This window comes from Cottoperca gobio, chromosome 1, assembly GCF_900634415.1.
Source record: "Cottoperca gobio chromosome 1, fCotGob3.1, whole genome shotgun sequence".
Lineage (NCBI taxonomy): Eukaryota > Metazoa > Chordata > Actinopteri > Perciformes > Bovichtidae > Cottoperca > Cottoperca gobio.
Window position 1 is genome coordinate 16,510,401 of NC_041355.1, and position 26,527 is coordinate 16,536,927.

Below are 26,527 nucleotides of genomic sequence, written 5' to 3' on the forward strand. Positions count from 1 at the left end.
TTTTGTCCAAAAGACATATCCAAATCAAATCAAGCTCTTCAGTTATTAACATATGATGAACAGGGCCTTGGTCCTAATGCTACAGGATGGGAGAGGACAGAACAGAGCAGATAGTGAGGCAGTCACCCTAACCATCTGCTGGAAGTCTTCATTGAGATTCAGTCAGAATCCAGGCTTTAATGAGGGAACTTGGCCTACGTACATCCAAGTAAACACAGTCATCCCGATCTGCCACGCTAGCCCGCTGTCAAGCAGGTGCTCCATGTGGAGGAAGCTTGTTTAAGGCTGAAGGGACCATCCGTCTTTCCCTCCCTGGCTCCTCTCAGCCCCTCCTCTCTAACCAGCAGCCACATGGATGCTCTCAGAGCGTGCAGCATTCACTTCAACCACATGTGCTCGGGCCTGGCCCCGCATTCATTTCTGAATGGGGACATACACACTCTGTGCGACCTTGCCCCCAGGCTCTTTGGCTAGAGACCAAAAATGCAAAGCAATGTTTTGGTTAGGTAGCGCCACATGCAGTCAGGGGAGCCCCAACCATGGGAATGGGGGAGGGGGGACAGACATGCAGTGCCATTATTCTCATCTTACAGCCTGCGTGTTTTTCCCTTTCCTTGCTTCCATTTGTTTCTCATTACATCTTCCTTCCTTAACTGACTGATCCCCACACTGCTCTCTACTTTTAGTTTTGCTATATCGCCTGTGGCTCCTATCTGGAAGTTGGTGGCTATAAATACCCACAAAAGCCGCACCAGCAGTGGTCCAGACTGGGGACACATGTCATCTTGCCCCAGGGCCGAGTGTCTGGCCTTAGAGGGACAGGTGCAGCAAAGGTCGCCTGGACTTTCAGTTGTTGTTTAGTATCACACTAGAAAGAGCAAGACAGCCACGGTACTGCGAACTGCGAAGGTAATCCATCCTCTGCTTTTCAACAATGCTTTAACGTTTTTGGAGTGGGTAATAACATCTCAAGTTGGAAGAAGGTGTGGGAATGAGATCTGTTGAAATGCAACTTGAGACAACTTTTTATATGATCGTGGACTCTTGGAATTTGTCAATGCTACTAGCAAAGTAACTTGTAGAACACAAATCAGGCTTCAGTGAGTCATGCAGGACTCGTATTGCATGAAATCATTTGGAGCACTACAGGTGGGCACACAGACCTTTGTTTTTATTCAGCTCTTCTCACATCACTCGGTGACACATCATCATTGAAACAGCTGGATGCTGTGCGCTTTGGGTTCACTTGCTCCCAACAGTGCGTTAGGAGACTTACCAGTGTTTTGACAAAACTCAATAGCTTTGACAGCTAATGTATCCAGAGAAAAAAGAAAAGATCAGAAATGAATGAGGATTTACACGACTGGATTGATCAAAAATGTTTTGATCTGTCCCGAACCCAATTCTCAAATATCAGCTAAGGAAATCTCTACTCCTGCATTCAGTGCCCACTTCACCTGCGTCTCCCGAATTTGAAACAACCTGGACCCTGACTCAAGAAATTCAAAAGATGAACTAAAATGATCAACAGAATGTGAAGAGGTAACAGTATTGATGTTATGTCAAAGACTTCTATGTGTTGTGTTGCAGAGGTATCTACTGAAGTTAGCATGCTAACTAACTAGTTCCGCTCCGTCCTGTCTTGTAATACCACTTGTTCCTCTCGAGGTGATAGTGAGACACTGTAGCGCCAGTCTGCCCTCAGTCCAACATGAGAGGAAGAAAAATGTATAACTGCCCAAGTGCTCATCAATAATACAGCCACAGTCCTTGTGCGGTTTGTTAGTTTGTTTATTGGATTAAATTTAAAGTGCCAGAAACGAGAAAACAACTTGCCTCTTCCTCACCGCCACCGGGAGACTACTTTGCTGGGAGTAGAACGTGCGGCAGCTACGTGAACGCAGTTAACTCGAATTCAGCCAGAGCAAACGCCAGCACTGATGCAGTGCCTGATCCCGGACTGGACCGCCCCAATTCCACCAGCCGGCTGGGACTCCAAGCACTGGGGTTTGTGGCTGGCTGAATTAGAGTTGCTGCAGCCGCTGACTGGGGCTCCGTCTCCCCCGAAGCTGCCAAGTGCAGATTACTCTCCTCCCGGCTAGGTGGTCTACTGGCAGCCGAGGAAGAACAAAGTATTTTCTCGTTTATGCCTTTTTGGATTTAGTCCAATAAACAAACTTAACAGTTAAAGCGTACACGGACCGTAGAGCCCCCGGTTAGTGGCACAAACTTACAGATGGCTGACGTGAATTATAGACCGATGTAACACATGAAAATATTAAGAGACTCTCAGAATTTCAGCAGTCGAATTTTGCATATTTTTGCCCTGCTGTTAGTCCAGTGTTTCCCCTACCATTGTCTTGGAGGGGCGCTGTGCCCGGCCAACGGAGCCCCACACCCTGTCTGAAATTCAAGGTGTTTTTTGTTTTTTTTCTCCAATTTTTTATTCACAACTCACTTTTCACATTGACAGGTCTCTTTTATTAAATAAACTAAACGCTTATGCTATTGATCTAATGTATTTGCATGTTTCAGTTTGTACTGTCTACTTTGCGCATTCACATTCTCTCTTTCGCTCCATTTTGCGAAGGGCGGGGCTTCGCAGCTCACACACACACACACACACACACACACACACACACACACACACACACACACACACACACACACACACACACACACACACACACACACACACACACACACACACACACACACACACACACACACACACACACACACACACACACAGGAAGAAAGGGGAGTACTAAATAGAATCCGCGCCACAGATTTAGATTGTATGGTGTAGTAGAGGTGAAATTCTGCCCCCTAACTCTTTGTAGTACATGGCTAGACATTAAACATTGCACCTCAAAAGATGAAAATATCTTTAAAGCATGTAATAGTAACAGTATGTAAGTTTGCTGGAATGAGTAAGGCCATCTCAGCCAAATGCTTTAGGACAGATCGGAATTATTACATATTTGTATTGTTTTTCATATAATAAGGAAATTTGTGCAGGAAAATCTATATTTGGAAAGCCAGCTTTTTCCATTTAAACGTTTGCACAAATAAAAGGTTGTCTACAAACACAAAAATGCACTTTTTTCAGCCTCACAGCCTTGTATTATAACGAGCGGAAACAAGCCTAAATACATGCAGACACAATAATTACCAATTAGCCCATCCTGAAAACAAAGCCAGCAAAATAACAAGACAACGTCATAAACGCTTTACATGGAAGGGGTAGGTGGGTGGTGTTACATCACCCTCCATCTCCCTGTGTCCGCTCTGCTGCTCCCCCTTCTTTTTCTTAGGGTTTTTCTGGTTGCCCGCCGTCAGCAGCATAAATGGCCCCATTAGCGGCTGCGTCACGCGCTTACTGTCTGCCTCCTAGACTTAAGAGATGCCATTTGCACAGTTTAATTGAACATTTGGGTGTTTGAGAGGGGTGGGGTGTTTTACCGACATAGCCGTGACTGACACATGAAGTTGAACCAAGATCTCAGCAAAGCATGCATCATATATTCACAAGTAAGGTTTTAGCACACTTGTGGCTTTGAGCAGCATAAAGACAAACACAAGCGTGCGAGACTCACCCTACCCAAACACATCCCACGTGCCAGAGAAAAGAAGTCTATTAGCTAAAGACCATTAGCCATTTACAGAGCTTGAATATAATGTATTCAAAGAACATACAGCAGCTCTGCATGAGCGTTAACACATTTTTAACAACAAAAACCACTGTTGGAATAAGTCACTGCAATGTCAAGACAACTTCATAAAACCTATGCTTACTAACAATTGTTGGGTTTTTTTGTCGACAGTGGCGAGGGGAGCACAGCGACTCTGCAGAGTGACACATGGCCTGAATAGAGACTGGCAGCACGTGTTTGCTACTACAATAAAAAGGAACCTCCCCAAACGCACACAAAACAAAGTACACACACTGCAAGCATATCCACCTTACTACACATCTAATTATGCAAACACTCACCATAAACATGACCTACATCACACCCGAATATGGGACGTGCAACTCAGACTAGGTGCTACTACAAAAGGCCAAATGTCAGGGGAGAGGGGTGCTGCTCACAACGCTTCAGGCATGACAGTCATCAAAGAATAATAGCCAACTCTTTATCTGCAGTTATTTACGGTCGATGACGGTGTTGCCCAGTCCTGTCCCATGGGGTCCGTTAGGTCCCAATTGTAACTGGCGATGACTATAAAGAGTAGGCGGGCCGGGTTTGATGATTGATCACTGCAGACATGTGGTGCCTCTGCGATGTGTGATGTAAGTCATCGTTGCCGTGTCAGCTGCTTTTGTTGAAAGTCTGTCCAACTTATTTTTATTGCAGCCCAAACAAAATCAAACTCAATGAAGAACACGTGGCATTTGATAGACGTGATGCTCGCTAGGGATGCCACGGGCAGAAAATGTTCCACCGGAGAATAAACTTGTGTAAACCGGTGTTACCAATTACACTGGACATTTTAGAACTTAAGAGATGGATAAATATTTTGTGGCTAAAAACAATGAACAATCATGATCTCAATATTGATCAAAAATAATCGTGCGGCCTTACTCTCAGTTTATAGTTCTAGCTTCTGTGGTCAGTTTTTTATTTTTGATAAATGTGGGCGATGAAAATGTACTAAATGGGTTATATTTCCATTTTTAAGTTTGTATGGTTAATGTGTTAAAACATTGACTACTTACACACCCAGCAGATCAACATCATTCATTTGGATTCATGTTGGCATTTTAGCACTTTTAGTTTTCGACAACTCCTGAGAAAACTTTCCCTGATAGATGTTTGGCTTTCTTCACCAACCGCTTGGTAACTTTGTCTGTCTGTACCAGAAATCGCTGCCAACAGGGTTTGATGAGACCAGCTCACACTCAACCAAGTACATGTGGAGGCAGTAAAACTCATGTCTGCTATTGTAAATTAGGCCTAGTCCACACATGTGGGTAGTTGTGTTGCTTTTTCAAATGCGTTTTGGTCTCTGGTCAACTCCCAATCTGCGATATAGGTAGTTGAAAATTGAGCTTTTAGAAAACTTTCTATTTTTAGTATTGACGTGTAGGACAGGGCCAACAGAGTTTTTGGCTTGAAACATCAGATTGTGCAACATCAGAGTGTACTTCATCTCTTTTGTTAGGCGTCACTAATGAGGCAACTCGTCGTGCAACAATGGCATAAATACATCCATGAGCGGCCAAATAACCTTGCTAACATGTTTACACATTAATCTTACTCTTCCACTATATTGAGGAACAGAAGTGTCCTTTTTTAAAGAGTGTCTGTGCGGACGGGATTATTTTTGAGAACAAAAGGAGGAAAACCCCCGTTTACAAATATACCCGTTTACGTGTGGACTAGGCCTTAGTACCAGGCCAGCAGTGTTTAGTAAACCCAGTTTAGCATACAGAAATTGTCTGCTGGCTAATGTTTCATGTTTTGCTACAACAGAGGAAAGAAATTACTAACAACCTCCGCCACAGCGCGGCTGTGCCATTACCAGTGATAGAAATAAGACTGCGTGTTTATGTTTGTGTTTAATACGTTGAGCGTTTAACCGTACCGGTACGCTACAGGTGCCTGGAGCGGCCAAAAAGGTGCATTGCACGTCTCTATGCGAGTCATCTGAACTTCGACTTTCTTCCAAAGTGTTCATCAAACCTGGGGCAAACACATTTAATGGGGTTTGACTTTATTGAAGCCATGACATTTTCATGGGAGCTTTTGCACTCATGATGCGTAGACTGTAGCGTTGCTACCATAGCATAGACTCACTTCAAAACCAAAGAAGCCGCGGCATGAGCACAGAACGTGCAGTGCACTAATTAAACTACTAGTCAAGACACCACATAGGGCTGGGCAATATGGAGAAAATCAAAAATCACAATATGTTCTAACCACATACCTTGATCTTGATATCGATAGGTTGACTGGTGGTGCTTTCACAAAATATTCTCACCAAGAGATTGTTGATAAATAACCATCAGTAATGTGGATATAATGACTGAAGTGGGGGATTGTAATATTATAACAGATGGAAACCAAAAAAATCTTATCAGTATGTCACTTTACTGTAATGCAGCCTTTAAAACAAGGAAACACTAAAGCCATCTTACTACATATCCAAAAATCTAAGACGATATCGAGTCATATCACGATATCGATATAATATATATTGCCCACAGAGCACACATGTAGATTTCTATAACATTTCAACAGTGCACGAGTCCACACAGAGAAATGTCACATAAGATCCTTGCAGAAAGTGTAACGCAATCAGCAAGAACTTCAGTAAATAAAATATTTACAGTACAATCACATCCAGATTAGTTTGTGGTTCATGTCCGCTTAGAGGGGCTGTGGCTGAGAAAATGACTGTGTTTTTGTCTCGGTGCTAATTCATGTTTTTATACCTGGTAGATGAACAGAGCCCCAGTATTATACAGTTTGTCTGTCATCCTTTTTTTCTTCTCTTGCTGGAAAATAACCCCCCCCCCCCACACTACAAAGATCTGAACACTGAACGCAACACACAAAATACAAATGTTCTTCAAATTAATGCAACTCCTTTTACACATCCAGCATGGAGATTTAATTCGCTATATTTGACATTCAGATGAACAGTATGCCAAGAATTGACGTGGCATCTGATCTTAGAATAAGTATGAATTTAGCATTATATATATATATATATATATATATATATATATATATATATATATATATATATATATATATATATAAAGTATGAGAATCAGAGTCTAACCAGTATCGCTGTCTCCTGCATGCCATCAGATCTATGATGAAATGTATAACTAACATTACAACTTCCTAACTTTACTCCTGTCCAGCAGATATAACAAATGCTCTTTGCTAACATACATATATACTCATTAGTCAGCGTGAAACATCCAGTTATAACTAGCGCAGTGTATAAAAAGGCGCTGCAACATATCAAACTTTACAATGTTCAGTTTGTATCCGTGTTGTCATTTTGTTATCTACTTTGTAGCTCAGTTGTATTGCATTGAGTTATACCTCATGGGGACTTACTGCAGGACTGTATTAGACCGCATTAGCACAAGGCAAGTGCACCTAATAAACAGGCATTTGAGTGCAACTTACAGGGTATGTCCTTGCAAATACATGCTCAGCACAGAACCAAACCACAACACTGCAGTAAATGCAGTAAACCCACACTAACTAACTCCAACACACAGCTAAGCACACCGAGCTGACCCGGTGGAAATGTGCTGCATACATGTAAGAAGCACGTCAGTGATAAGTGTAAATCTTCATGATATCGGTGTTTACATGTGCCGACAGTGTTGAGGCCTTTACCTGGTCCATCAGACGCTGACAGGGCAGGTGAACTCAGCTTCGGCCGCTTAGAGTTGGGAGGTCCGACGTCCAGCAGGTTTTCAGCCATTGTTGTTCTCTTGCCCGGCTGGTTGCTTAACTTTATAATTATGATTACCTTTTGACAGGGAAGTTGTTGTGTCAACCCGAAGCTTCCCGGTTAACACATTAGCAAGCTGGCAGCCTGCTAACGTTAGCTAACTGGCTAATAGCTAGCTAATTGCCTGCTACCAGCTAAATTAACTGTTAGCGTTAGCTACTCCTTGCTGCGAGTCTTTCAAAAGAGATGCAATAGCGCCCCGCTTCGCCACCGCCATTCACCCCATGATAATCCAACACCCAACACCCACATTATTATCGTTGAATAACCCAAAATAAAATATCCCCCATGTAAAAATCGAAATTCAAAATGACTATCTAATAAAATCCGATGGACTGCTGCACTCCGGGGGGAAAGTCGTAATTTCTAGATCTTCGAAGTACCCATTTTGCGTGACGTCAAATTTCTTCATGCAAAAATCGCGCGAAGCTCCACAAAAATGCACAATTGCATAAAAATGCTGTATTTTTGTAAATCACCTCGAAAGTCACAATCTGGTCTCCGCTTGCCCACGGTAAACAATACTGCTCCTGGACGGCGACAGGGGCTGAATCGCCGCACTCTGAAGGGGAAATCAGATATACGGAGCTTTTTTGCCCGACGACCACCGATCCAATTCCCGTTTTTTCGCACAAAATGTCTCCGAGGCGATGTTAAGGTTTCGCTTTCAGGGGAAGGACGCTGTCATATCGCGCCAGGGATGCTCGATTTTCTACAGAAAAACCAGTGTTGGACCGAAATCCTAATTCCGAGCCACGACAAGATGGCGGCTGTTGATTCCTTCGCTACAAAAAAGTTTTTTTTTTCTTTCCCAGATCGTCTGTGGAGGGGGAGGGGCCGCGCTATCACGCCCTACGTGAAAACACCGCTGCGGTTCACCGCTGGGGGCGCTACAGCACCGCCAGAGACAAGCCAGGAGTTTACAAGTCACTTCATTCATTTATAAATTATTTTTAGTGCATTATTGTTAAATTATATATTAAATATAATGTAAAATAAATAAATTTAAATATTAAATTCAAAAACAATTTTGCACTAATTTTAGCCCTGTCTTACATGTAATTTTATGAATTAAACTACCAACATTCTTGTAAATTATAACATCAGTTGGATATTATATTCAATACAGTCGTGATACACTCAACAAGTAGAAAGCTATAATGGAAGTAGGGTTACCTGTCTTTTTAATTCAAAAGGGGAAATACATAAAATAAAAGGCATGTTATGATCTAGGGGTAAACATTTCACAGAATCTTTTTAATGATGATAATGTGATTTTCTGCATCACATAAGTAAAGCAGAGGTTTGTGCATGAGAGTCCTGCAGATGAGCACAGCTACAACAAAAATACACCAAAAAAAAGCCAACAATCAGTTGGTGGCCATATAGTTTGCTGATTTCCTTTTTGATCACATTTTACAAGTGTCTTCTGTTAAACCTTTTCCACTTCATGTCCGGTCTTTAGATGTCTCTACTCTTACTTTACTTTAGCTTTGCTGCTACAAGTGAACTGAACTACATATGTCAAAATAAAATAATTTACTTATATAGGTTCTGGCAAGTGAATATTTAGTAAAATATACTTAAGATACTGTATAAGGTGCATTTTAGTCATCAGCTGGCTGATCAAAAGGACTTCCACTTTATTGACCAGGTTGGGGCTATATGGATTCTTTCCTAAAACTTGGTCAACCTGCAATGTGAATATCGCCCGACTGCCCACATCTCTGATTTACTCATCACTTTGAAAACAAAACGGGGATTCAGTCCTATTATCAGGCTAATATATGGTTTGACACGAATTCTACTTCACAGTGCACTCAACGTTTTTCTGCTTGGAGATTTATTTCTCTCATACTGAAAAGAGTAATACAATCATAACACTCACACTTACTCAAACAGACACAAATTGGATCAATTTGATAATACGTGTGGCTTTTTCATTGTTCTCTGGCAAAATCTGACACATGCACAAGTATAAAAAAAAATAATCATATGTGACATAAAATAACTGCATATGTACAAACACTGAGTGCTTTGTGCAAATGTGTACAGATTACGATCATGTGTTAATAAATGATACATGGGTAATGTGCACAAAACATACATAATACATCTCTTTCATGAACATAAAACAAATACACAAAGATTTTAAATCAAACAACTCTGTCTAATTTCTGTCCCAGTGTAATAAAAAAAAAAAGCACATCTGGGTTGAATTTATAATGAAAAGATGTGGAGCTGTCACCATTTAAATGAGCGATTAGGCAATGTTATTTTGCTGTGATGATTTAAACAAGTGCTACTAAAACACCCTCTCCCTTATGTTCCCGTCACAAAGGGTTACTTAAACTAAAACCATGACCGAATGCTTTAAACTTCTCCTCAAATACACTTGGCTTGTTTTTCTCGATTGCATTTTTTAACGCTGGACCTCTAAGGACACTTCTTTCCCTCGGACAAAAATGAAAACAAATCTCGTCATACACACGTCATCTATCAATACACTGTCAGAGAAGGATAACATCCAAGCAACCTTAAATGAGCAAAGCTTAGTGATTTGGAGAATCCTGCGTGTTGCCAATACATGCTTAATGATCAACATAATTGTAGAAAGAATGATATTGAAATGACACAAGAAAAGCATGATAGTATTGTGCAGAGTGAAACAAGTCTGGGAAAAGAAAACACAACTGCTCATTCGTTCCCATGCAAACAAGATTGCACACACTTCTCCCTCCTCCAACTGTGTCACAGATCACAGAGCCGGCAGTGTTCACTTTCATATTTTATTCATATGTGTACAGATGTGCGCTACTGGAGAGGTGGTGTGCCCGTCAACCTGTGGAGCCCCACATCTCAAATCTACTGTGGCTCGTTTCTGTCACTGCTGTGCATGCTAGGGCTACAGCGACACCCAGGGTTATCTAACAGCGTGATATATATATATATATATATATATATATATAGGGTGAATAAAAATAACTTTTTACTAAAAATGGTACCCGTTTTTATCATTTTGTGTGGTGTGGTTTATTAAGTTTGGCAAACTTGAGCGTGTTGATTATATGCATTACAGCTGGTTACAATGAGAGGTGTTATTTTTGTGTCTCAACTTCTTTGGATTTTCAGAGCATTTATGCTACTAGCGCTGTCCTGATTACTTGATACAAATAATCCCAGCTCACACACACACTCGTTAAACGTATTCTAAATTCAAAAAGGCACTGCTTGTGTGTGTGTTTGGGAGTGCACAATTGAAGAGGTAAGCAAAGATGCTTTCTATGCTACAGATGGAGACGGGCTACATAAATAAGAGATGGTTCCTCCTTTTCCCCGTCATCTCTGTATGTTTGTGGCCGTAGCTTGTCAAGGCAAGATTCCCCCCAATGTTGATATGTCGATTTGTGTTTACAGGTTTATTATACATATTTCAAACTTCAGGGCTTTCTTTGAATGAAACTTTGTGTGTGTAATTCCTCTACATATAAGGCAGCAACAGCAAAATGACAGTTAAACAGTGGCCATGTAGGTGATTGATTTCTTTTTGCATCATATTACAGCGATCGTTTTCGTGTTATTGACTTGGAGTAGAAATTAATATCTTTCTCACACACATACACAGAAAAGTACAAGTGGGAAACAAGTGCTTTAAGGAGTAAAGACAAAAGCATGAAGTGAGTAAAGAGGGAAGCGAACTATAGAGGTGCCAGCTGTTTGAGGAGAACGCCCCCACCCACACACACAAAAACATCCCTACACACACACACACACACACACACACACACACACACACACACACACACACACACACCCACACACACACACACACACACACACACACACTATTCTAGGTGACCGGTTAATGACAGAATGAAAGAACTGGAAAAGAGCAACAAAAAAAAAATAGATGGAATTTGTCAAAAGAAAATTGCAGCAAAACCTGCACGACGACGAGCATAATTCCCTCAAACATACAATCATAACCTATCGTCATTATGAACAGCATGATAAAAAACCTTCTGAAAACCAAAATACTCCAAAAAGGACAGTCATACTTTTTAGGCACCACAAAACAAACAGCTAGTTTAGGTTGCACTGCACCTATAGATCACTCAATTAAAGTGGCACAATTTAAGTATATTGATACAGTAGAGCCCTGTATAAAGGCTGTGGCAGGATGAAGTTAAAAGTCCCACCCAGGCAGACAATACCTAACTATTGAATATCGTGATGAACTTACTAATGTGTGTTTTTGTTTTTTTCTTCAGGCGATGAAGGCAACGAATGGAACACAATTAGAGTGTGAGGGTTTTTTACTGTAGATCTGTGGACCACCCTGTCATCGTCTATCAAGAACTACACAGTGATTGTCCCTCACAGTCCCACTTCAAGTGATACTCCATGCAAAGTCTTTTGAGTATCAAACTCTCACCCCAAAGTCAGCCTTAAAGGATAAGTCTGGTGTATTTGTAAATTCCACAAAAAGACCAAAACCAACAATGAATTTATCGTACTAACAAGTATGTCTATATATATATATTTTTTTTATTCCTCTGTTCCTCAGATCTCTCTGCAAAAACTAATCAAACATATGAAAGATCACATCATTCCACTGGGTGACGTGTTCCTTCATTTCACCGAACACAGGCTCTGCACTTTCATTTTGAGTCAATCCCACATGCGCTGTCCTGCTGCTGTAAATACTCACTAGCACACCACACCAGACATTGAATACAGTTCCCAACAAATGCACTATTTACTCCTGTTTGAGAAACATTTGCTAAGAACTACAGTGCCCAGGGGCACCGTGCTGGCCTACAGGCTACTGAACCCTAACATCTCCTGTTTCATGCACGGCCTGGTCCCTTTGTTGAGTGTCCTTCACCATCTCTCTCTCCTCCTCCATCACTTTACTGTCTGCTATAATGAAAAAAAGGCATAAAATGCCCAAAAACATACATTTATTTATTTCTTTAAATACTACAGTGCCTAGCTGTTGGAATTGTGGCCTTCAGGATTAGGGAACGCAAAGCATTGAGTATTGATGTACTGACACACTGTTGGTTTTTGTCTTTTCAATTGTTTTATTTTTATTTGTTAAGAACTAAAATATAGAATATCTCTAGGTAAAGGTAGGTTTGTAGTTTGCTCTTTTACTGAAGAAGAGTATTTAGCCATGCTGTGATGGAAATATGAGTGGAACCCTGATTATGGAGAACTTGATTATGCTGCAGGATTGGTTCGAGAAGTTACTGAAGAGTCCAACTCTTAAGGGTGGGGGGGGGGGGGTGTGTACTCAAAAGACACATCTTGGGTGGAGTATCACTTTAAGTATATTTAAAGTGCCTTCCTGATTTTGTGACGATCTCACCTCTTCCTCCAAATCTATATTCCCTTATCTGATTTGATTGTTGTGCTTTTGATTGTACTCGTTGTGACGGACAAGAACTCTTTTAACGTCCTTAAAAGCTATTTCACGGTAATAGCTACCAAATACAAGTGGTCGAGAAAACACTGTGCAAGACCTGTGCTTAAAAATGTGCATTTAGCTGCTACACAAACTCAAATCTATGCAGCCTGCTTTGTAGCATGTCCCCTAGAAACTCTAGCACAAATGAATACTGTATTAAGCCCTCACGTCATCGCAGAATACATAAATTAACACTGCTTCATGTGATTCCCTCATTCTTCCCATAGTTCCCTGCTCAGCCCATCATGCTGCACTGGCACTTATATAGAATCTAAAATAATCTTCCCTTAAGTAAGGTCAACCTTTGATCAAGTTAAAACAAATGATATGGCACAAGAATAATGACTTTTTCTAAAGAAATACTTGCATTGAAAATAAAAGCATGGAGTAAGAAACCACAGCATGTTCCGTAGTCTAAGATTGTTAAAACTTTGTTCAGATTTGTTCTTTCACTGTTCTAGTCCTGAAGGCACTTAATAACAAAAATGAATAAGAAAAAAACATCAAGAACAACAGCAACAAAACGTCCTTCCCTCTGAACCCCTTTCAGCCTTCTCCCCTCGACACTGCTGCGCTGGACACAGGGCTGACCCCCTCCAGCACTCAGGCAACGTTCCCATGAAAGACATAAGTAGCCATTTTTATAGCCGCTGTGGCCACTGTTTGTGTTGGAGTGATAAACTTCCTCTTCTTCATCCGTGCCGAAGACACTTCACCTGCCCGCACCTGCAATGGGTCCTGGAGCGTCAGCAGCTGAGGGCAGCAGGGGGACAGGAGACAGGGGAAGAGGAGAGGAGGCATCAGAGACGAGCATAAAACTCCTCGTTGAGTTTTGTTAGCTCGTTGGCCTCCACCTCTTCATCCTCCTCCTCTTGAAGTGCGAGAGGAGCAGGCTGCACCTGGGACGGCACTTGTGCAGCACTAGGCTCTGGGCCCAGTTCAGAGTGGGGAGGGGGGTGAAGGTCTGTGGCAGGGTAGTGCCCAGGGAGGTGTTGAGGGTCCCTATATCCCTCCTCCCTCACCTCTGTGGACTTAGCTCGGACAGGCTCAGGCCCGGCTCTTGAAGGCCTTTCAGCGCTTTGTGGTTGAGGAGGGAGTGTGGAAAGAGAGGAGGAGGGAGAAGTGGAAGAAGGAGGAGGCAGAGCTGCTGCCTGGGCAACAGATCCTGAAGTCTTATTGGCTGTTGATGTCACGGACGAGGGTCCGTCGCTCAGCTCCGTTTGATCTTGATATATACTTTCCCCACTTTTGGGGTACAGAAAGGTCCTCATTTGACCTTTTCCCTTAACATTCACTGTGCCTCTGTAGTCAAACTCCAAGCACATGGCACTGAGCACAGCATGGCTCTCCTCGCTCACCTGCACCCGACACTCCACGCCGGTGGAGTCCATGCGGCTGGCAATGTTGACCGTGTCTCCCCAGATGTCGTAGAGCAGCTTAGTGGTGCCGATCACCCCCGCCGTCAGCGGCCCGTGGTTAAACCCAATACGGAGCTTGAAACCAAAACCCAGCATGTTCTTGTTGAAGTCGTCCAGGACGCCCATCATCTCCAGGGCAAAGTTGAAAAGTTCCCGCAGGTGAGCGTGTAGGGAGTCATCGTCATTCTCAGACAGCGGCCGGACATTCAGTCCGGACGCTGCCATGTAGGTGGCACCGATTGTCTTGATCTTATCCACGCTTTTGAATTCGGGTTTGCGAAGGAGCTCGTCAAAGTCTCCAATTAGCTCGTTGAGGACACGGTAGCACTCTTTCCCCCCCTCGTAGCTCTCTTCATAGAACTCACTGAAGTTGACGATACTGGCAAAGATCACGCCCACACTGTCGTGATTCTTGGAGTAGCTCTGCGTCACCTGAGGAAACAATGAAAGGTTTTGAGATACGTTGAACACTAAACGTGGTTATATTTATGATGATAGTGACGATACAATCGTTAAGATGTTCCTCTTTTATCTCCTTCAATCGAGAAAAAGTTCTAAGAAGAATGTATTCCCTTAAAAAGTATGTGTTCTGGATTGTTCTGATAACGCTCATAATTAATTCTGATAGTTTTGTTTCAACGACTACAAAAACCTTGAGCTGGTCAGCGACATGGATGGGGATGATGTTGCCCAGTAACCACTCGGCCTGGTCTCGCATCGTCTGGATCTTGGAGCGGTGTTTGTCAGCCTCTACGTTGCCATGGTAATGGAGACGGTAGCTGACCTCGAACTCACGGTTGAGGAACCAGACGAGGAGAAGAAGCAGGAAGAAGGCCAGGACGGCCTCCGTCACCAGAAGGTCAAGAGGTCGCGGGGGAGGTTCAGGGCCGGGAGTGACTAAAGCTGGACCACCGTCACTGGAGATGTTCAGTCTGAGCGAGGAAACGCGGAGAACAGAAGAATAGTAAGAGCTGTTCAAGATGAAATTACGAGTAGCAAACAAAGGCACAGCAGAGCAGGAACATAGTTAACAGGATTAAGAGGAGGAATGAAATGGAGGAGAATCCACCCGCACGTAAAATAGAACTGCTCCCGATGTTTCCCCTTGTAGTTAAGTGTGAGGTGATGTATGACTTGACATCATGATGAACATTTTCAATAAAGCCTTGATTAAGTTTGAAAACAGGATTTTCTTTTGGAGTTGGTCCCTAAAAATCAATGAGCTGGAATGTAATTCTTGCAAATTTACACCAATATTTAAATTCATCTGCGAGAAATACTTGTGCGTCTCCACCGGCCTCAATAAATCCCATCCAATACTCACAACGCGTTGACTACCGAGCTACAGCTTGACCAAATAATAAGAACTTATAAATACCAGAAGGTCGTCTGACTGCAGCGTTGGCTCATAAAATGAACTCATTTCTATAATTTATTGCCGCTACATGCCCATTTGCACTATTGTATATTTGTATGTTGTAATGGTGTGTTGTGTTGTGTGTACTGTATGAACCTTTGCTGTACTTGGAGAAGCCAACAATACATTTCCACTTAGGTTGACAATAAAGTCAATCTAATCTAATCTGAACGCTAACTGATAATAAAGAAAAGGCTCCTCAGTAGTGCAGTAAGCTAAATTGTGGCTCTGACACAATATTTAAACCAGTATGGGGTGTAAGAGTCACTTACTCCACCAGTGACATTTAGCAGCCATTACTTCTGGTGCACGCAGGGAGAGAGGAGGATAGGTGAATAAAGAGCAAGACAGCGTGAGATTGAGTAAAAGCCAGAGAGCTGTAGTTATGAAAAATATAAAAGACAGCAGTCGCCCCTGTTGACCCTTTAAATGTCATTCATCGATCAAACCCCTCTGTTTCCATGGAGACACTCACCCATGAACTGGCGAGCTGTTATTACCGGAGCTGAAAGACGAGGAAAGGGTGGCGTCAGTCAGGAGACATTTATAATACAGGTCATATTAAATCCTCTTTACTGGCTAGAGAACAGGTAGATCTGTAGAGGTGTGTCGTACCAAAACAACTAAAGTTAAGTGTTGGGGAATAATCAATTCATGGAGGTGGATTAGGATTGTCTACAGTAATATGTATAAACTGTATATGTGTGTTTCACATTCATTCCTAGCTTTCACTTACATGCTTATAAACTACTTCTTTGGCGTACTTTGATTTCTTTGACACGTGAGAATGTTGTGCTGCTGTACGATAATAATAAAGTTATGGAGATTTTATATTTGAAAAAGTTATATAAACTGACCACAATAATGTAAACGCACAAATGCAAACAAAAGACAAAATGTTTTTAGTATTTCTCAATTCTCAGTTACTTCATGAAAACAAGTTCACGTTATACAACATACAGAAATGCTGCCTGTTACATAAATAACGTTGTTAGGTTCAGGCTAGCTGCCTTCTATTTCTCAGATACCTGCCAATTTCAAAAATAAATTGCACACATAATAACTCTGTAAAACTGGTATTCAGTGCTGTTTTTCTTCAAATGTTTGACACAACGTTGACCTGGTGCGTAGGGTTACTGTCCATCACAAGCAATATCTACGTTTGTAGAAACAAAAGTTTTAAAAAAATACATTTTTGGAGGTGGTGAATCAATTCAGAATCTTAGAAGATAAAAATCTCTATCAGACATATTAACTATGTACGTCTGTGTATGTACAGCATGTGTATCTGTTGACTAGTGTGTGTGTGTGTGTGTGTGTGTGTGTGTGTGTGCAATGTTTTTGTATTTGCACGCAAATAACAAGCGGTCACCCGTACCTGTGCAAGGGGCTGTACAGCAACAGAAGCAGGGCGACCCCGGTAGCGGTGGCCAGGACTGAGCGCATCCAAAAACTGAGCTGACAGAAGTTACAATACTGGATGATGGTGAGGATGGTGGCACAGCACAGGAACATGGTCACCTGGAGAGAAGAGGGGAGTCATTAAAGTGACTTAACTAAGCAACTAAGGACTACAGGGTGAAAGCAAAACAGAACAAACACAATACAGTTCACCTTGTGAGGCTGGTGTGTGTGTGTGTGTGTGTGTGTGTGTGTGTGTGTGTGTGTGTGTGTGTGTGTGTGTGTGTGTGTGTGTGTGTGTGTGTGTGTGTGTGTGTGTGTTGAGTATGAGAGGTATTTATAAGGTTAAATAAATAAAGGAAGGGTTCTCCATAGTTCTGTGTATTAGTCACCGCTGGGTTTTTCACCTAAATTACAAAAGAAGAAAAACTTCCTTGATGGATAATTATCCAACTGTGGTGCCTCAAAACATGTTATTGTGTGAGTAAAGGAATATTGGTACATGGTTAAAACTTTAGCTTGGATTAACAGTGTGAAATAAGCATTTCTGTCTAAAACAAGTACAATCACTTCTTTCACGCTAATGCAAAACAAAACGTTTTAGATTTGTACGATTGTTTATGTCGTTTATCTGCAAGTCATTTAACTGGTATATAACGTTTAGATGGGAAATGCAATATCAACTAATTCAATACATAAACATTGCAAAAAATCCTCTTCATATATCAAATACAAGGAAATATTTTTCAAGGTCAGAAAAGGAGAGGAAGTAACTATTTACTATGACGCATTTAATGCAAACTGTAAATCCATGCTGATTTGTGCCTTCTGATATATACATGGATCTATTCACACAAACACACATGAGACAGCAAGTAGTCATTTGGTGACATTCACAGGTTGGTAATGATTATATTGACAGGATAACTTCTTTTCCCCTGTCATCCCTACACGTCCTCCCTCTCTCCCAGCGATGCTGTTATTGGGTCTTATATCTTCAAAGGCATTAAAGTCCAGAAAACTGCATGTCTAATTAACAACCCTCCCTGAGACTACCACTTTGATCTGCAAGCCTCAGAGAGATGGAGAGAGTGGAGGGGAGAGGCGGAGCAGGGTGGGGGAGAAACGGATAGACAAATGGGGAGTTGGAAATCTCTGAAAAACAAGATATCAAAACATCACACATCTTGCGAGCAGCCGTTGGCTCAAAGCTGGAAAGAGAGAATAAAACTTATACAGAGCTGGATATAGCCTTGACTCAAAACAGCACAGAAACACTGTGAAGTATGGCTGCTCTCAATCTTCTCACATGCAGGACTCAGAGAAGAAGAAATGTCAACATTTCTGGTGCCAAGGTCCACAGGCGAAGCCTCCTGCAGCCTCCTAGCTGTTTTCCTTCTACAGTTCCTATCAGGGCTAATGCCAGCTAACGGCTCTGCTGGTCTCCAAGGATCTCTGGCTTCAGACCACCGCGGGCAAGGTTTCAAACCGCTCGACTCCTTTCTGCTTACTTTGGCTTAGAGATATCAGCTAGGGCAAACCATTGTAGCTTGGAAATCACTCGCAGTACCATTACCACAATTAGCAGTAGCCCCTGTAACAGCAGAGTTCCACTGAGAGTAGGCAGAGGCAGTGACAGATATAGAGCCGCAGCAGCATCTGTTTGATATTTACCTCTGCCAGAGGGGAGGTTATGGCTTCGGCTAAATTGGTTCCGTTTGTCTGTCAGCGGGATTACGGAAAAGCTACTTGCCCAATTTTCATGAAACTTGGTGGAAGGGTGTAGCATGGGCTAAGGAAGAACACTTTACATTTTGGAGCGGATTTGAATCACGGGGTGGATACATAAATGATTTTTCACTTTCGTTAACAATGCGACATGGGGCATTGTGGCGTCCATGTTTTTTACACATTACGACTTAAAGCTCATGAACACACCGAAGGAAATGCGGACCATCTGAGGAGCAAATGAATGCACCACTGGGCTTGGCGCAGGTCTGCCATTCTAGTTTAACTTAAAATCATTCAAATTAACTTAAAAAGTATTACTATAATTCTGGTTAATTCTCCTAATTGACTATCTATTATAAATTATATATATATATTATATATATAAGACACCAAACCGTTCATCAACCAAGCTGCAAACTGTGTGATCTGAAGCTCATTTATCTTCAGACAGAGATGGACACACAGTGCCCACTTACAGGACCGTTTATTCCCTTTGTCTCATTCGCACACAGCCCTTTCCAGTTTTTATCCTACCACCCACCAACAGACTTGTTTACCTGGAGGGGCAAGTGGACGCAACAGGTGAGGTGGGACAAGACAGAGATGGCAGGGAGTGAGACTAACACAGCCCCAATCACGTGGCGGGGGACCCATCCAGAGACCACCAGGAGCAGGGAGCGGGTACAGTTCATCACCTCCTCCAGATAGAAGGCCATACTGCGAGAGAGGAGAGGAGAGGAGAAGAGAAGAGAGGAGAGGAGATAGGAGAGAGGAGAGGAGAGGAGAGGAGAGGAGAGGAGAGGAGAGATGAGATAGGAGAGTAGAGGAGAGGAGATAGGAGATAGGAGATAGGAGATAGGAGAAGAGAGGAGAGGAGAGGAGAGGAGAGGAGGAGAGGAGAGAGGAGAGGAGAGGAGAGAGGAGAGGACAAATTGTTGGAGGAGATAACAGAGGATGAGTTTCCAGCAGCACAACTTCAAAGCAATATCAGTTCATACAAAATGAGACCGAAATTAGAAGCTGAACTAACAAAAACAAAGTCACACACCAAACAGAGTAAAGAAAAACATATTATCTCTCACTTCACCCCGAGACATCTTCCTGTTCAGGCAGGGACCAACTGAAGCAGACTCACATCAGTCGTTGATTAAAGACACATTAATAAAACTGATACTGATACCTGGGCTTTGGGTGACTGGGATCATTCTTTTACGTGTAAGGCAACATCAGGCTAGAGTTAAACATTCCTTTCCTAACTTTGGAAAACAAAATATCCGGAGACATTTAATTTTAGACATAAAATAGCCGTGAAAATACCTCCCAACAGCTGACATGTTTGTTGTTAGGTCACTCAGCTATGCGGTCGTAGTCCACTCACATGTAATCAGATGTAAATCGGCCCCATTGTCACAGATACCCGACCCAGCTAATTGAGTCAGTAACGGCCCGATATCCAATATCAGTATCGGATCGGAGCGTCCCAAATTAAAACACAACTAGTGGTCCAAGTCCAAGCTAGAAGATTAAAATGTATTTCACATTTTTTGCATGGCAATTAGAGAAAATGAATTCATTTTCAAATGTTCATCTACAACTATAAAACGCACCTCAAAATACACAAGTACTTTAAATACTGGAAACTCCCGAGGAGACAGGTTTGGAACTCTACCTGGTACCAGGACGTCACCGTGCCAACTTCTCAGCCAATACTGGACTTTCACAAGAAACTGGACATGAGCCAGTCAAATCTCACCAGTGAAGTGAATACATTGTGTGGGAGCCAAACCAACAACCACATAAAATCATTTGTTTTGGTTCCAGTGAAGAGCTGTGGTGCTATGGGATGGCCTATCAGTGGTTTTCAATATTTTGCCACTGAGGCCCAAGAGATACAGGCTTTTAATCCAACCAAGCAGTTCATTTTGTTAAAAAAAACAATTAGATATGATTGGGCCCTGGTGGCACAGCACCGACAACAACATAAACCTAAATTACATTTCAGACGCTTTTCCATCCTGCCAGGAAATAGGGATGTTATAATTATAATTATTATTATGTTATTATAGGAATAATAGGAACTATGAATATATTTTAGGAAAAGCATGTCATTTTGTTTCGCAAAAATGTACAAAGTTTAACACCACAATTGTATTATTTAATATAAATAGGGTTGAATTGTCCTTAAAAAAAACATATTTTGTATCAAACCCTGTTTGATACAAAATATGTGTGTGCACTCCCACACACCAAAGCACAGGCACAGACAGCCTCCTCACCGTATGGACAGCACCAGGGAGGCCAGCTCCAACAGGCCAGCCAGGGGAGCCACGGCCAGGGCAGCAGGAGCCGGAGGGCCCACAGTGGCCGGGCTCACCAGAGGTGGGAGGAAGCAGGCCAGTGTCAGGGCCAGAAAGACAAAACAGCTGAGGAGAACATCCAGGAAGGAGCTGAAGGTGGAGCTCGCAAATGTCTGCACCTGCACCTGGTTCTTCACCTGGAGGAGAAGAGGGATGTGAAACGGAGGGGAAGCAGTGGCTCAAAGTTATCAGAAATCCTGCCTGAGAAAATTCCTGACACTACATACACCGCTGGTTTACATTCCTTTGAGTGTCTACCTAAAATATACCAGCTCAGTTTAAACAGCGCTCATCTGACTATTATCAATGTATACACAATAAACTTCCAAAGATTAATTCTGTTTATTTATCCTTCTGTTTTTAAAAGAGTAAAAAATAAATAAACAAACTAAACTGAAGTTAAGAAGTTATGTATAGTTATAATGTTATCATAGTAAAGAACTACGGTGATAAAAGGTGGCTGTATAAAGTGTTATTTCAGAGTGTAGAGAAACACTAAAACTAACATCTTTTCTACAGGTAAAAACATTTCAAAAGCTTTTTAGTTTACGTGCAAAATGTAGTTGTTTTATTTGTTTGGTTAAATTTCACTGAACGCAGTTGATAATGTCTATATAGAAGGATGCATGAGTTATTGTGTCCATGAAATCGCTGTAGATTTGCATGACGTGAACTTAGTGTTGAGCTCTGTAGTAACACCGGTGTAACAGCAGGGGGCTGCAAGCCTGTGAGGTCAATGCAGGCCAAGTGGAACAGGTCCTTGTGTGTGTGACACTGTGTGTGGCAGTAATGTGGCATAAGATTTGGGAAACAGGGGGGAAAGAAAACGTTGTAACAACCCCTGCCCCCTTCACTCACAAACACATGCATACTCAGTCTGACACACACAGGCACAAAGCACACTGTCTCAGCCCCCTACATGTATTACAACCCGCCTGTTTGTCTCAGGACCATGTGTCTCTCAATCCGTAGTTTCTATGTGAGATTTTTTTTTATATGTGTTTGTGCTTTTTTTTGCATCCGTGTACTTGACAAATATCCTGACAATAGGAAAATTAGGAAAGTCCAGAAACTATTTTAAGGTAAATTCCAAGTAAGGAAGTGATGAAGCATATCATTCCAGTGACAGGTCAGGAAAACAGTCAATATCAATGTTTTTATAGGGAGGATGTGTGTGTGTGTGTGTGTGTGTGTGTGTGTGTGTGTGTGTGTGTGTGTGTGTGTGTGTGTGTACCTCTTCCTTGTAGCTGCTGCGATAGGCCTTTTCCAGAGGTCTCTCGAGGAAATTGAGGCTGATCTTGTTGATGGGTGGCTTGAAAAAGTAGTCCTTCATCAGACTGTGAACCAGAGAAACCAAACAAAATGTAAAGGAATGTGTTTTTTAGGGGGCATGTTGTGCCTTTATGGATAGTACAGCATGAGAGTATGATCCTTTGGAAATCAAATAGTTCTGAAAAATAAACATTTCCTTTACAAAATGGACAGACATTGCCAATGTATTTACTTTTGGAACTACCTCAACCTGTGACCTTTGCTTTAAGGGAGTTTTCAACCCTGCATTGCTTAGTCCAGTTGGATCATACTCTGGTTCGTTTTACCCCTTGGTACAATTCTTTTAACATATTTGTACGCAGCAGTACTCTGGTGCAGTCTATTCTATGGCCTCCGAATGTAGAGTTATCAAGTTATCATATGTCAATAAGTGTTGCAAACTGTTTTATACTTTTAAGTATAGTCCCCTGAGGCCTTTCGGGGTCGAGTTTGCATAGTTGTCTGTGTGTTTCTTGACACTCTGAAGAGATGTAAAATGTGAGAGTGAATGTATATATCTAATGCTATGAATGAACCCAACTGGTGAGGATATACACACACCTTGAGAGTGTAAATATTATGTAAAGAGGTGTTTATATTGTTTACTCATTTAGAAAGTTCCAATATATAAACATGAGATTATGTTATTCATGACCAAAGGGATCCCTTCACCACTTCTCACTGTATCACCCTAATCACAAATAAATCCATAACCCTCGAGTGTTATCAGTTCATACATTTGACTTTCAACCTCTTTGCTCACCTGTCCTCCCTGATAACATCCACAAAGTGAGCGTCACTCTTTTCTCTGAAGTTCTTGGCACGTAGCTGGATCAGAGCCGAGTGGTCCATTCCCGTGCCCCCGGCCCCCGTGCCGCCTGCCATGCCCAGACTGGTTCCAGTCCCCGTGCTCGTGCTGGTCTTCTTCTCTTTCTCCTGGAGCATGTCGCACAGGGAGCTCTGGCTGGCTCGCACTGGGTCCTCCAGCGGGGGACTCAGGAGACCGTTGGCTGCTCTGGGGCTTTGACCTGGGATGAACTGGATCGGGAGGAGAAGGTGAAGAAGACAAACAAGAAGAGAGGGACAAGATTCAGAAGATGGAGGAGAAGAAGAAGCAGAGGAGCAAAGAAAAGGGTCACAAAGAGGGAGGGACTCAGGGCAGGACAGGGACAAATGCTTAAAGGAGTGCTTGACAAATGCACTGTTGCTGTTACTGTGTGTGTGTGTGTGTGTGTGTGTGTGTGTGTGTGTGTGTGTGTTGTACCTTGGCACTGCTGTTCTTGTGCTCCTCCTGGCACCCGTTCAGCACAGCCACATCATCACCCTGCTCTGCCCCTGAGGACAAGACCCCACTACGGGACACACAGGGAGGCTAGAGAGACAAAAGGACAGTTAAACATATCAAACACAAGCACTTTGAGATAAAACAACACTTAGATAGGAAGGAGTGTATGTTTTTTAGGCAAAATACCAGGATGTGTAGGTCTAATTTGAGTTATATAGGTGTGAGAAAATGTGAAATATTGCAACAGTTTTTAAGAAACTAACAGAAACCATTACAGAATGAACAGTAGAGGTCTTTAAGTTAAACCCTCAACCTTTTTTGTTTTGACTAACTTACCCTGATCCTGTCTGGAGGTTGGTGAGGCAGCAGGGGCTCAGCAGCCTGTGCTCCCCCAGGGATGAGGTCCGGTGCGCGGGGCTGAGGACAGGAGGACATGCTGACCCCGACAGAATCTCCGCCCGGCAGTCCCACTTGAGAACAGCCACACTGCGCATCTAGCTCAAACTTCCTTCCTGAGATCAGGTAGGTTTTCAGCCCTGAGGAGAAGCACAAACAACAAAATGTCCCTCAGAACCTCATCATCGTGATTTTCATCTTTTTCTTGGTTTGACTTTCAATGACGGGTGAAAAAAGAAAATAGGTCATTGTTGACGGTGACACTGTGTGCGCAATCGTTTCAACAACACAAGGGGCTGGACCACCACAAAGTAATGAGCAATTTGTTTATGACAAACCGGGCAACAAATCCTCTCATGTGAAGATTGCTGCATGTTGCAGTGCTGACACAATAAGTCAAGCCTTAAGACAAAGATCAAGTACAAATATCTAACGTTCTGGTACCGGCTTCAAAGATGCTATAATTAGCTTGTTGTTCTTTGTTTCATACCATTGTGCAGTAAACACTGTTGATGAGACTAAATCTGACTTGAACTCTCACAGTAACTTCTGAGTGACAGAATGATTCATGAAAATATTTTTGCCTCATCAGCCACTTGTTGATGCCCACACGCTGACAAGCAGGTGGTAATGCAACACGGGGTGTTTCACAGACTATGTTTGCACACCAGGCCAGAGCTCTGGCCATGTTCACACTCGTGTAGGGCCAACAAGGAAATATACAAACAGTGGATTAGAGTAGTGGCTCACAGCCAGCCGCTATCAGCCTGTTCAAACACACAGTAACCCGGCTAGCTGGCCTCTTTGTTCAAACAGCTAAACGTGCTAACCTTGTTAGCAGGGTGATGACTGGAGGAGCAACTGTAGGCCATAAACGAACCTGCTTCGGGAAGTCTTTATGGGCTCCCTGACTCGAACCGATTGCTGGTGTTACGTTTCATTGTTATGTACACTATATACTCCCGAAAAAAGGACCCCTCGTTTGACACCCCTTCTCTATTGGCATGTGTTTTCCCTACAACACACACTGAAGCAAATTTTCAACACTACTTCTGTGTTTTTGGAGCAACCCTACTGCAGCCGAGTCCTGCAACAGTGAGCTTTGAAGTATGTGAGATAAGGACCTCCAGGACAAATATACTGTATTAATGCATACCCAGCTCAGGTATGTCGAAGACCTCAGATCCTTTCTAAATGACAAAAGCATTACATGTTTTGCAAATTAAATATTGTGTATTCTCTCTTAATGTTATGTGTTACTCATAGTGTAAGAAAGTTGCAACTGAAGCCCAAACTGTGTAAAATGTAGCTTTTATTGAGTTCCATTTTACAATCTACAGTTTTGCATGGACCCTGGAGATGTTGGGTTTTCTTTAGTTTGGAAATTATCTGGCATAAATGAGCCCGAGCGGCTGGGGAAATAACATTTAAAAATATCGGATATACAAGAGACACATAAAATTTCTATTGGAGTGCGTCACTTTTGTGTCAGTATTTCTCTTTCTATCCTTCTTTCTCTATTTGATGCGACCCTCTCTGACACAAGAATATTTAACGTTGAACTCTGGTCCCTTTGATGCATGGTGTGAAGAAATGCTTTTTAAGGAAATAGAGAAAGATCCTCACGACCCGACTGTACTGTTTGTCATGTTAACCGACATCTATTTTCTTATTCAACAGAAGAAGCGAAAGATATGCGATGATGTGTCAACCTGCGTAAGTGTGACTGATGAGCATCCGACCCATATGTGAAAGCATGTGCGTCAGTCTGATGCTGAGTGGGCGTGTTCATAAGTCGGCTTGTGTACTACAGAATATTTGCAAATAGTTTTTGTGAATCTGCCACACACACACACACACACACACACACACACACACACACACACACACTGGATGTATTAACATTTTTACTGTTTTACAAACTGTTTTATATCATATTTAACTGAATATCTTTGGGTTTTGGAGTGACAAAACAAGACATTTAATAACACCACCTTGAACTCTGAGAAACTGGGATGGACATCTTTCACATGGACATTATTTCTGACATCCTGACACGTTATAGTCCTAATGATTAATCGAGAAAAAATAAGCGGCAGATTAATCTATAAAGGAAATAATGAATGGTAGCCGTCATAATGATTTAGTGTATGATTGTTTCACGGATAAGGGTTAATCAACATGCAGAGGTTAAGTTTGTCAATGTGGAACAAATGGGCATGACTGAGTTTCACCACAGCTTTCTGTTCT

General features: G+C 42.2%; 2 protein-coding genes across 4 annotated transcripts in view; both read right to left on the minus strand.

Annotated features, from left to right (window-relative positions):
- crebbpa (CREB binding lysine acetyltransferase a) overlaps positions 1 to 8,294 on the minus strand; it is a 45,502-nt gene extending 37,208 nt beyond the window's left edge. For all 3 annotated transcript variants that reach the window (XM_029449274.1, XM_029449186.1, XM_029449104.1), the window contains exon 1: positions 7,371 to 8,294. In XM_029449274.1, coding sequence (XP_029305134.1) covers positions 7,371 to 7,458 — 88 coding nt within the window. In that variant the 5' untranslated portion in view covers positions 7,459 to 8,294. The remainder of the gene's footprint in view (positions 1 to 7,370) is intronic.
- Positions 8,295 to 8,649: 355 nt separating this feature from the next.
- Positions 8,650 to 26,527, minus strand: part of LOC115019777 (adenylate cyclase 9) — a 34,689-nt gene continuing 16,811 nt past the window's right edge. Inside the window, exons 2-11 of the mRNA XM_029449404.1 lie at positions 24,218 to 24,417; positions 23,861 to 23,968; positions 23,360 to 23,634; positions 22,520 to 22,622; positions 21,205 to 21,422; positions 19,486 to 19,645; positions 17,175 to 17,317; positions 16,272 to 16,301; positions 15,032 to 15,311; positions 8,650 to 14,811 (exon numbers count right to left, since the gene is read on the minus strand). Of these exons, the coding sequence (XP_029305264.1) occupies positions 13,762 to 14,811; positions 15,032 to 15,311; positions 16,272 to 16,301; positions 17,175 to 17,317; positions 19,486 to 19,645; positions 21,205 to 21,422; positions 22,520 to 22,622; positions 23,360 to 23,634; positions 23,861 to 23,968; positions 24,218 to 24,417 (2,567 nt within the window). The 3' untranslated portion in view covers positions 8,650 to 13,761. The remainder of the gene's footprint in view (positions 14,812 to 15,031; positions 15,312 to 16,271; positions 16,302 to 17,174; positions 17,318 to 19,485; positions 19,646 to 21,204; positions 21,423 to 22,519; positions 22,623 to 23,359; positions 23,635 to 23,860; positions 23,969 to 24,217; positions 24,418 to 26,527) is intronic.